The sequence below is a fragment of the Adelges cooleyi genome, unplaced genomic scaffold, assembly GCF_023614345.1.
Source record: "Adelges cooleyi isolate 19-005CV unplaced genomic scaffold, UGA_ACOO_1.1 ACOO_flye_CR_arks_rails_tigmint_CR_PRNA_31, whole genome shotgun sequence".
In the NCBI taxonomy this organism is placed as follows: domain Eukaryota; kingdom Metazoa; phylum Arthropoda; class Insecta; order Hemiptera; family Adelgidae; genus Adelges; species Adelges cooleyi.
In genome coordinates this window covers 130,033-142,122 of record NW_026095981.1, presented here as the reverse complement: position 1 = coordinate 142,122, position 12,090 = coordinate 130,033, and the positions used below count along the sequence as shown (strand labels likewise).

Sequence of the window (12,090 nt, the reverse complement as noted above, 5' to 3'; positions counted from 1 at the left end):
AAAAAAAACAATTTTATTAAATGAAATTTATTTGGTTTTTTTGGTTAATGTCATATATAAGCCAATAATTTAAAATTATAATTTTCATGTTTTGCAAAACATGTATACAACGTTGAAAATTAAAATTGTTATCGAACAAACAACAAAAATTATCCATATCCAATATGCGTCTGGAGGTTTACATTGGTCATTGTAAATAAGCTACTAAGAAAAAGATAAATTATAAACTGTTGTAATATATTTATCATCAAACTAAAGAAAATTGAACACAAAAAAAATGAAATATCACACAAAATAAGAACTTTTATGTATGTTATAAAATTATTGTAGAAATATATTATGTAATAACAAAAACATAATATTAATGCATACATAATATTAAATTAATAAAACATTAAAAATTACTAAATTATATGAATACAATAAATATGAATGCGACACAACATATATTAAATAAAAAAAAACATTAAATAAATTAATAAAAGATAAAATTGAGTACCAGAAAAAGATATAACACAATGTTAAATGGATAGTTGAAACTAAATAAAAAGCTGTATTTTTATCTTATGTTAAATCTAAATTATTGAATATATAAGAATAATTATTCAACTTGTAATGAAAACAAAAGTTTGATTTTGTTACATTAATACAATAATATGGATTTTAAGGTCTTCGATCTGTCATTTTGTGTTTTTTCAAAGTTTTTAAATTTTACTACACAATGTACTTACAATCATAATATTCTTTTTTAATTGCAACTCAAGTAGGGTTAAACTATTTATGTCATAACACATGTATTAAATTAAAAACAGAATGGAGTAAATTTATTTCCAGGATAATTTTTTACAAGCCTCAGGGTATAATTTATAACATATATAATTTTTTCTATGAGTAAAAGCCATTTTGTTCTCGCAAGAAACCAATCTAGACCTAAAAGTCTGACAAAATTATGCCTATTTATAATGATTAGATTTTGTGAAGTCGAATTTCAAAAACCTGTTTCTTTTAAAAATAAATTCCTAAAATAATCAAGAGCCCGATAAACTCAAATATTTTTACAGAATTGAAATGAGACCATCTTAGATTTTGGAAAAAAAAAAAACAATACACACACTTAACATTTGTCGGGCTCTTTTCTAGTATGAATGCGTTTGTGTATAAGCAGGTTGTGTTTGTCGGAAAAATATTTTAAACACACATCGCACTGGAAAGACTTTGTGTCGGTATGCACATTTTGGTGTTGAGTAAGGTAAGACTTTACAGTAAAACCTTTAAAGCACACTTCACAATTGTAAGGTTTTTCACTGGAATGTATGAGTTTATGTGTGATGAGGTTCGGTTTATTAGCAAAAGTTTTTGAGCACTCATTACATTTGAACGGCTTCTCGCCGGTGTGCACACGTCCATGTGCTATAAGGTGAGATTTTCGAGAAAAAGTCTTTAAACACGCCACACACTTGTGTGGCTTATATCCGGTATGCACGCGTTTGTGTTTGTTTAACTCAGCACCTTCTTTGAAAGATTTTGAACACACTTCACAGCTGTAGGGCTTCTCCCCAGTATGCACGCGTTTGTGTACTGTCAGATAGGTTTTACGAGTGAAATACTTCAGACACACGTCACACTTATAGCTTTTTTGACCAGTGTGCGTGCGTTTGTGTCTACTGAGGCTAGAACTTTGAGAAAAATACTTTAAACACACATCGCACTGATCGGGCTTCTCGCCGGTGTGCGTGCGTTCGTGTACTATCAGACTAAGTTTGTGCGAATATGATTTTACACATATAACACATTTGTACGGCTTTTCTTTGGTATGGACACGTTGGTGTATATTCAGATTCCATTTTTTCTTAAAAGTTTGTAAACACACTACACAATTGAAGGGCTTATTTTCAGTGCATTTTTTTTTGTGTCTAGCCAAATGGCGGATTATTTGTCTTCTGGTAATAAACAATTTTTTACACAAATCACATATGAACGATTGTAATTTGTGGCTTTTTATTCGAGCCAGTTGATCATTTATATTAGATTCTTCCGCTTTAATTTCATTCGCACTAGAACAAACAATGCCGTGCAACATAAATTAATAAATATAAAAATGTATTGTAATAATATCCTTTTCAATTTTTTTCATTAAAATATTTTATTTTTAATACAGTGAGTATAATTAATGGGCGTTTTTTTCGACTTTTAAGGGGAAGACATGAAATTTTATATTTTTTGCCAAACATGAAGACTTCGTAGAAAAAAAATACATTTAGCAGTTTAGAGTAAATATCAAGGGTCCAGATAAAAACAATCCTTCTCTAAGCTCTTTAACAAAGCTAAAATTATGTTCATTTCAGTTTAAATTTAAACCCATTAATATGTTATAACTTTTTTAAATATTATATAGTTAAATCTAGTTATTTCTTTCATCATAAAGAAAAAACAAATGTTTGCAGACAAAATAACTTTGAAAGTCTGTCATCTAATAATAAGATTTATTAGATATCTGTAAGTATAAAAAAAATGGGTGTTCATTAACTAGTTTACTGTGGCAAAATGGGCTTTTTTACTTGAACTACAAGACAGTTTATTATTATGGAAATTTTCATTTAACACTCAAGAGGCCACAGATAATTTTCAATAGTGAGAATTTACAATAAGTACCTACACATTTTATATCCAGCCTGTGTCAATCAAATCAACAAGATGTATTAATTGATAATATTTACTTAAGTTCTGCGGTAAACGGATCTTCTACTTTAATCTCCACCTCGTAGAAACCATCATCTGTTTCTTGTAATTCAGTTTTAATTTCAATCTCATTTTTCACTTCATCAAAACTGAAAAACAAAACACATTAAAAAGTTGGTCCGTGGTGAAACTAAAGAGTTATTCTAGTATGAAGAAACTACAAAAAGTAAACGTCACAAAATGGGTAATAATATATGTATTATATCCAGCCCGTCTCAACTAAATCAACAAGATGTATTAATTGATAATATATTACTTGGTAAGTTCTTCGTTAAATGGATCTTCTTTTTTAATCTTTGCCTCGTAGATACAACCATCTGTTTCTTGTAATTCAGGTTTAATTTCGGTCTCATTTTTTACACCATTGACACTGAAAAACAATACATATTAAAAAATTGGTCTGTGATGAAACTTAAATGTTACTTTATCATGGAGAAATTGTTAATATTTTACTTGGTAAGTTCTGCATTAAATGTCTCTTCTACTTTTATCTTCGTTTCGTAGAAACGATCATCTGTTTCTTGTAATTCATTTTTAATTTCGGTCTCATTTATTACGTTATCGACACTGAAAAACAAAACACATTACAAAATTGGTCGGTGATCTATTAAGATGTATATTATAAAGAAACTACAAATAGTAAACCTTGCGAAATGTATATTATGTATGTATTAAACCCAGCCCATCTTAACTGAATTAACAAAGTTTTATAATTGTAAATATTTTACTTGGTAAGTTCAGTGTTCAGCGGATAATTTTCCAACTCTACGTTAATCATGTTGTTGTAGTAATAATTATCTGTCTCATCTGTTTCAATTTTAACTATTGACAAGTTTCCCATTTCATCGGCACTAAAAATTCAAAACACAATCATTTAAAAAATTGGGAGGTAAATCCTCGATATATTATGAATGTTTATATTCTTATACATATAAAAATATTTTCTGTTTCACATAACAGTATGTTTCAAATAGGAACACAACATTTTAAGTAAATCCGTAATAAATTAATCAGTACATTTGATAACTCCCATTTACTTTTGATTTTACAACGATATAATTAAACCAACAACATGAGAAAAATAGATTGAAAATATTGTAGCTAAAAATATCGTACTTCTAAGCTATTACTCAAAAATCCCATCAGATTAAGTCAGTAAAAAATAATTCCTGTTCTAGAACTCATCATCATTATCGTAACATAGCCTGACAAGCCTAGAACACCTGTTCAGTCATGAGATAGTTTGTTGACGAATTTGCTTTTAAGACAGGTTCTCAGTCCATCGCTGTAGATGAGCTTCTTTTCACAAGACGGTTATTGGTCATTCAGCAAACAAAAACGCAAGAACAATGCGCTTTAAAACACTGCCGCCTTACCCGCTCGGCCATTCGTCCTCCTCAAAAACTTATAATATTGCAAAACAACTCCTCTATTATGTTGTTACTTCAAACGTTAGTAGTGATAAATTGCTTTCAAATTTTTTTTTTGTTCATTTACCTTGAATAACTTATTTGTGACATTTGATCCATCGTACTTCCATTTGTTTGTTCTGAATATTATAATAAAATATTAATACAATATCTGTTGTTTTAAAAAGTACAATCCAAAAAGTATTAAACTTTACCTGGATCTGGGATTGACATCGTAATTCCAGTAATCGGCAATATAATTATTGTATATCCAGTCAATCAAAGTATATTACAATGAACTTAACAGTACTTTAACTACAATAAACAACAAAACTTTAAAATAAATAATTATTATTTATTCGTAGGTACATTAACAAATAACAATAAACTAAAGCAGCCAGAGATAAGGTCGGCCAAATCCACCGTTATCAGCAGCTGTTGTTTGCTTAAACATTTATATAATTCACCACTTTAGCGTTGAGCGCTGTAGGTTATACTATTGTGAGGTTATATGTTGGCGGGAAGTCTATTACATTTTAAATATTATTCAGCACCTAATTATTCTTATTAATTAGGTCTATGATTCAGTATAATAATATTGAATTAAAAATTACCAATACGGATATATTAGATATTTAAAGTCTAACGTTTCTTCTTTTATAAATTAAAACCGTTTTTATGTTTCATAATTCATAATTACCATATTATAATAATTATAATTTATTTTTATGAATACCTAATATGTATTTCATACTTCAGTTGTTCATTGTTGTCATCTAGCTGGTTTGGATGATTTTCCTGCAATATTTATCATGCCGCACATACTCAAAATTCTTATAATAATAAAAAAATAATTTTTCTTTCTAGTGACCAAATGTCATAAGTCCTTATCAATCTTTTCTTGTTAGCTTATGATTTATGAATTTTTACATATTAAATTTTGCATTTTAGGGCATTTATAATATCATGGATGATATTACAAGTACAGTTTATTATTTTATTTGTTAGAAAATTGAATCCCTCAACTATATAATATATTGAGTTCAGTGCCTTATCTTCTTAAAGCTTGTGATTTGTGATAATATGATGTCAGATGTTTGCAGTTTGCCCATGCTGGCGAAATAACAGCCGTTATTGAATAATGAATAATATTCTGTTTACTGTTTAGTACTTTTACTTTATTTGAATCGGCATTCCAATTTTCAACCAATGTACCTATTACTTAAGAAAATCTTTAGAAGAATTTTATACTTTAAATGTCCGTTTCTTGTAATTATAATACTGAATATCTGTCGGGTTTGGAAACCAAGCTTAGGGACCACCTAACCAAGGGACTTTACACAATTGTTCATACTTTATGTCATTAATAAATCCAGCGTGACACATAATATGACTACTAATTTTTTGTCGATATAATATAGCTCATACCTAATAAATAATTAATTTTAATATCTATATGCTTAATCAATTATTTTTGTTAACTAACTAGAAGAGAATGAACTATATTATTCATAAGTACATGTATGTTAGTTTATAGGTGTTGTGCCTCTGACCATCATAAAACTTACAGTAGATTATGTGTGTGTGTACGTTTACTTAAATAATATCAGCAGTTTAATTTCAATTTTTTCATGTAGGTATCTAAAATATAAACTTAATGCTAGTACCACAAGAAATTCTATCATAATAATAATTTTTTAAAAACTCCATGTTCATTTTTAATTTTTAAAAAAAATGAGTATTTATTTATTAATGCATTAACAAATCAAACTCTAATATTTACAATATCTGTTAATTTTATACTTTAAATTTACATAAAACGATTTTTTTACAATAGGAACTTGCGTGTGAATTGTACAATAAATTAGGTAATTTTACTATGCCACCGTTTCTTTACAATTATGTACAAGCAAAATATTTATACGCATACAATACTTTAATCAACTTCTTCAACAGTTGGCCCTCGAGACTGAGATCCTGGGAAACCGCCTGCTCCTGGCATCTGAGCTCCGCCTGCTTGTCCGCCGTGCATCTTCATCATTAACGCGGAATACTTTCCTTGCAGTTCCTTCAGTTTGTACTCGTACTCCTCTTTATCAGCCAGCTGATTGTTGTCCAGCCACTGTATCACGGTATCGCATTCTTGTTTGGCTGCGTTCTTTTCGGACTCGCCGAGCTTGTCTCCAGCGTCGTCCAAAGCTTGTTTCACACCGAACACATAGCTTTCCAATTGGTTCTTAGCGGCTATGTTCACCCTTTGTCTTTCGTCTTCTTCTTTGTACCGCTCGGCCTCGTTGAGCATACGATCGATTTCCGCTTGAGACAACCGGCCTTTGTCGTTTTTGATGACAATATTTTTTGAACGACCAGAACTGTTGTCCTTGGCCGAAACATTCAGAATGCCATTAGCGTCCAAATCGAATGTCACGTCGATTTTGGGTACTCCTCGGGGCGCTGGGGGTATTCCGGTCAGATCAAAAGTTCCCAACAGGTTGTTGTCCTTGGTCATTGCTCTTTCGCCTTCGAATACTCGTATAGTGACTGCCGGTTGATTGTCCGCGTAAGTAGTGAACGTCTGTGTTTGTTTGCACGGAATTGTACAATTCCTCTCGACAATTTTGGTCATCACGCCACCGGCCGTTTCGATTCCCAACGACAGCGGAGTGACGTCGACCAGCAAAACGTCTTGGATCGCCGAACTCGTGTCTCCGCTAAGAATCGCAGCTTGAACAGCAGCACCGTATGCTACTGCCTCGTCGGGATTGATAGAAAGGTTAAGGGACTTGCCGCAGAAATAGTTTTGCAACAGGTTTTGGATCTTGGGTATTCTGGTCGATCCGCCCACCAACACCACGTCGTGTATAGCTCCCTTGTCCAGTTTGGCGTCGGCCAACGCCTTCTCCACGGGCTGAAGAGTGGACCGAAACAGATCCGCGCACAGTTCTTCGAAACGAGCGCGAGACACTCTTGTATAGAAATCAATGCCTTCCGTTAGGGCGTCGATTTCAATTGTTGCTTCCGAACTCGACGATAACGTTCGCTTGGCTCTTTCGGCGGCCGTTCTCAGGCGTCTCAGTGCCCTGGGGTTGCCCTTGACGTCCCTGTTGAACTTCCTCTTGAACTCTTCGGCCAAGTGCGAGACCAGCCTGTTGTCGAAATCTTCGCCTCCCAGATGCGTGTCTCCGGCGGTGGATTTCACTTCGAATATCGACCCCTCGTCGATTTGCAAGACGGACACGTCGAACGTACCGCCGCCTAAATCGAATATCAGTACGTTTCTTTCACCCGCGAGATGTTTGTCCAAACCGTAAGCCAAAGCAGCGGCCGTGGGCTCGTTTATTATTCTCATGACATTCAAGCCGGCTATGGCGCCAGCGTCCTTGGTGGCTTGCCTCTGCGAGTCGTTGAAGTATGCCGGCACTGTGATCACCGCGTCGGTGACGTTCCCGCCCAGATAGGCTTCGGCGGTCTCTTTCATTTTGGTCAACACCATCGAGCTGATCTCCTCCGGGGCAAATACCTTGCGCTCGCCTTTGAAGTGCACTTGGATTTTCGGTTTTCCACAATCGTCGACCACCCTGAAGGGCCAGTGCTTCATGTCCGCCTGCGTTTTCTCGTCGTCGAACCGCCGGCCTATCAGCCGTTTGGCGTCGAACACCGTGTTGCCGGGGTTCATGGCCGCTTGGTTTTTGGCTCCGTCCCCGATCAGCCGTTCGGTGTCCGTGAACGCCACGTAGCTGGGTGTGGTCCGGTTGCCTTGGTCGTTGGCGATGATCTCCACTTTGCCGTTTTGCCACACTCCCACGCACGAGTACGTCGTTCCCAGGTCGATGCCGATTGCCGTTTTTCCGACCATGTTCGCGTTTTGTGCTCGCTCTGCCGATGACGAAAAAGTCGTTTTCGATTTAATTGGAAACAAAAAATACTTGAAACGTTTAAGAAAATCACACACGCTTTGGCGCAGAAAAACGTTATGCGACGCGTTTGTGTTCGCACGGTATGTGTATCACTCGGTATCGCACTGTAGTCGCTTTAAATTCAAACTGTCGCTGGCCGGCCCGCCGATTTCGTTTATATAGCCAATAGAATGGTCTAGAACGTTCGAGCGCTGCGCGTCGACGCCGTCTGCCCTTCACCGCGGCGGTCCACCGAGCCTGCACGAGTAGGGCAATGGAAAATTCTCGAATGTTCCACGGCTGTTTGGCAAACAGCGTTCTAAAATTGTTGTTTTTAGCTTCTTGTTTTTACAACGGTGTGTTTTTATTTTATTTTTTTGTGTCTGGACCCACGATATCTCGTAAACCGCATTCTTCGTGTAGCAACTCTATAGATCATAAATCATACCCGGAAGGTACTTTACCAGGCCATAAAAGTCACCCCTTCCCCGTCAAAATCGAGAAAAACACCGAAAAAATGTAAAAATTTTTCAACTTAAAATTGCAAAAATGTCTTAATTGTCGAAAATGTTCCAAATTTATATGAACTGTTCTTCAAACATAGTACTATCGATAAACATTAACAAACCAAAAAAATATCACAAATCCTTTCCCTTAGAAGGGATAGAATTTTTTTCTTTCTTTCACTTTTCCCAGCAAAGTTTTAGAGATTTAGATGTGAAAATTAGACCGAAGGTAGATCTAAAATGGAACAATAACATGTACAATTTTCTCAAAAATCTGTAGTGAAATTTTTTTTTTACAAAGGAAAAATCCCAAAAATAGGGTAAATTTACACTTTGGCCGTAGTCAGTTTCTAGGTTGCTATGTGTGTGTGAATCAACAGTCAACAGGTAATGAAAATATTTTCATTATATTGTTAATTGCGATATATGGGTAACCATGACAGCACATTTTTATGGACAGACGATCAACCCTTATCGGATCCACCCTGCACAAGACTAAATATTAAATTTTAAGTACATTATTTTGTATTTTTCATGTACTTGGCTATTTTGTTTATGAACATTTTTTTTACATTTAAATAGTATAATATGATGAATAAGATGAAACAAAAACTAAAACATGGAAAAAGTACAATCAAATTATCACTAATTTATAAATTAATAATTAAAAAATGAATTCGTTTTTTTTAATAAACTTTATGTAATACAAAAATAATTAAAATACACGATTACCTACATCTTTATAGTACGGTTTAATATTCCTAAACGTTAGAACTAAAATTCCAATGCTAAGGAAATGTTTTTTTAAAAAATTGTGTTAATTTGATTTCCTTCCGACAGTCTTAAATTGTTTCAATATAAAAAAAAAAATTGTAATTTTAAAATTAATTTATTACATTTATATTAGTAATTTATGAGATAAGTTATTATATACAAAACATGAATAACACAAAAAAATCGAGTATATTTTTGCTCTGTGGGTGCCAACCACTAAAATACATTTTTCTAAGCAAAACAATGTAAAAATGTGGGTTGATTTCTATATTTCACTGCCTATTTAACTTTTGCTGGTCAATCAAATATATTTGAAAAAATACCAAAAATGTTTAAAACCTATTATATTATATAAAACCAATTAAATACATTTTTAAGTAATTATTTCATAAGTGCCTGCTAAAAATACCTTTTTTGAAGATATTTGATTACATATATGTACAATACGGTAAAAAGTACTTGAGTAAATGTACTCAAATATTTTTCAGTTTTTTTTTTTAAGTTATGATATTTCTATCCGTTTAGTTGATCCACACAGCAAAATAAATAAAATATTGAAACTATATATATTCTAAAATACCATTTTTTTTTATACGAGACCATTTTATTTTTTACCTTTTTTCAATAGTTAAAATTGAATTAGGACTTAAAGCAACAACTAAAAAAATATATTTATGGAAAAATAATTTTCATTCGTTCATCCTGAATAAAGTGGATTTATCTGAAATTTACTTGTTTTGTTTCAAGCAATTATTTTTACTATTTTTAATTTTTAAAAAAAATAATGTATTTTATTGGTAAATATTAAATAATAATAAAATCAACTAATTTTAAACAAAAATACACATCAAAACATTTTAATTTTTTTTAGTACGCTTTACATAGGTACCAACACACTAATTAATTATATAATTTAAAAATAATATTAGGATTAAGACACATTAGAGAGTACTGCCCTTTAATGTACACGTTTGTGTGTTGTGAATTTTAAGCTACCGTCAAATGACTTAAGGCACACATTAGTAATAGTATTATTTGTATAATAAATATATTTTTATATTAGACAGATAAATTATTATTTGGTTAGTTAAATAAATGTTTCATTTGATTTTATACAGTTTTTGTCAGACATTCAGCAATTTTGTTAATGTATAATAAGACAGTTGAATATTTGTTAAGCACATTTAAATGTGACAACGTTTATTAACGATCATTGATTATTTGATACTATTATTTGATCAAACTCTTTAATTATAAATGACATTACTTATATGCATCTCCGTCAATATTTTGTTGAGGTTTGTTGTTGGTCGTCGGACAACTTTTGTAAGATTTTTCAATGTTAATCATGTGAAAAAAATAAAACCGACTAACATTGAAAAGTCTTATAAATTTTGTTTTTTTCATTAAGGCTCTGGTAATTTGTTCTTTCGTATCCTCATTTTCTTTCTTTATTTTGATCACGGTCTCAGGGCAATATTCATCCATTTTAATTTTGATGAATGACATGTTGAGTAATGCTAAAAAAAGCCCTAGAGGTTTTACCAGTAAATCGCATTACTAGAAGCAAGTCTACGCTGATCCCATAATAGGAGACAACATTACAAAATTATATTAGTTATATAGTAAATTAGTTATATAGTTATAGCTAGTAAAAAATACACCATACTTTTTAAATTAAATACTAGAATTACTAATGCAAATAAATAAATAAAAACTTTATCACAAATTTACTCAACCAAAAAATTAAAATTTGTTTCCTTTTTGCTATAAATAATAAATTTAAAGTATTTTTTATTTTCTGCGAAAAAACACAAAGGATATTTTTAAAAATTAGCATAATACCTCAGAATTAATATTTTAAAATAACTATAGCTTGAGGTAAAGCGTATTTAAAAGAACCATAAGGAGTCAGAAGTTTTAATAAAAAAAGGCCTAGATATATGACCAGCAACATTTTTCTATTGGTTGACAATTGACTGGATTAGGTTTTCAATATGTTTTTGTAAATTCAATATGTATTTTCCGTGGTTGATTTTTTACAAAATAACATTTTTAAAGGCAAAATATTCAATTCGTGGTAAACGTGTCAATTTATTATTACATTAGAAAAATGTACTTAGCACTTGCTGCGCTGTAAACTAGACGTGTTATCATCCGTACGACCATTGATGGCGCTTTTGACGCTATTAGTCTTTACTTCAAAAATGAATGTATGTAAATAATTTAACTTGTTTAACAGAATACATAATATCAAATCCACAAACTGTAGATAAATAACTAATAAATTTATTGGAATAAATGAAAATTATATATTCAATGAAAATGTTTGTTACTATTATTCAGCTATTATGAGGCCGTTTCCATGGACGTGAAAACTCGGTTATAAAATGTACACACTTAATAATATTATGTTTTTTAGCAATATTTAAGCAGTAAACACACAACTACCTATACAAATTTAAAAAAACAATAAGGATCGCTTTAGGTGAGAAAAAATTACAGACAACAATCTACTTGATAATGTTGTTTACATGCGTGTGAGACAAATGATAACAGCCGCCGTCGGCTGGCTGGAGGTAGAACTGGAGGCAACCGTGTCAATTATTGTAGATGCACCACAAGCTAAGGGAGAGTATTAAAAAAAATTAATCAAATTAAATTTATGCACTAGGTATATTTAAAATGTACTTTTTTTACCGATTCCACTCTTTAAATAAACCAATAGCACAAAATGTGTTATTGTGTGGCATTTAACTAAGACTT

General features: G+C 32.0%; 2 protein-coding genes across 5 annotated transcripts; both read right to left on the bottom strand.

Annotated features, from left to right (window-relative positions):
- Positions 1 to 662: 662 nt before the first annotated feature.
- On the bottom strand, positions 663 to 4,482 carry LOC126839901 (gastrula zinc finger protein XlCGF52.1-like). 4 transcript variants are annotated; one of them, XM_050575337.1, is made up of 7 exons: positions 4,364 to 4,482; positions 4,237 to 4,294; positions 3,468 to 3,590; positions 3,193 to 3,306; positions 2,996 to 3,109; positions 2,718 to 2,828; positions 663 to 2,054 (listed from the first exon to the last, which is right to left on the bottom strand). In XM_050575337.1, the coding sequence occupies exons 1-7, from the start codon at positions 4,380 to 4,382 to the stop codon at positions 1,115 to 1,117; spliced, it is 1,479 nt and encodes a 492-aa protein (XP_050431294.1). In that variant the 5' UTR covers positions 4,383 to 4,482; the 3' UTR covers positions 663 to 1,114. The 4 variants fall into 4 exon arrangements, 3 of the variants coding, with proteins under 3 accessions (XP_050431294.1, XP_050431295.1, XP_050431296.1); XM_050575338.1 differs by having other exon boundaries at positions 4,237 to 4,288; XR_007685991.1 differs by having other exon boundaries at positions 1,941 to 2,054; positions 2,657 to 2,828.
- Positions 4,364 to 8,185, bottom strand: LOC126839900 (heat shock protein 68-like). Its single transcript, XM_050575336.1, has one exon. It carries the CDS (start codon positions 8,002 to 8,004, stop codon positions 6,085 to 6,087), a length of 1,920 nt encoding a protein of 639 aa, XP_050431293.1. The 5' UTR covers positions 8,005 to 8,185; the 3' UTR covers positions 4,364 to 6,084.
- Between the last annotated feature and the right edge of the window lie 3,905 nt (positions 8,186 to 12,090).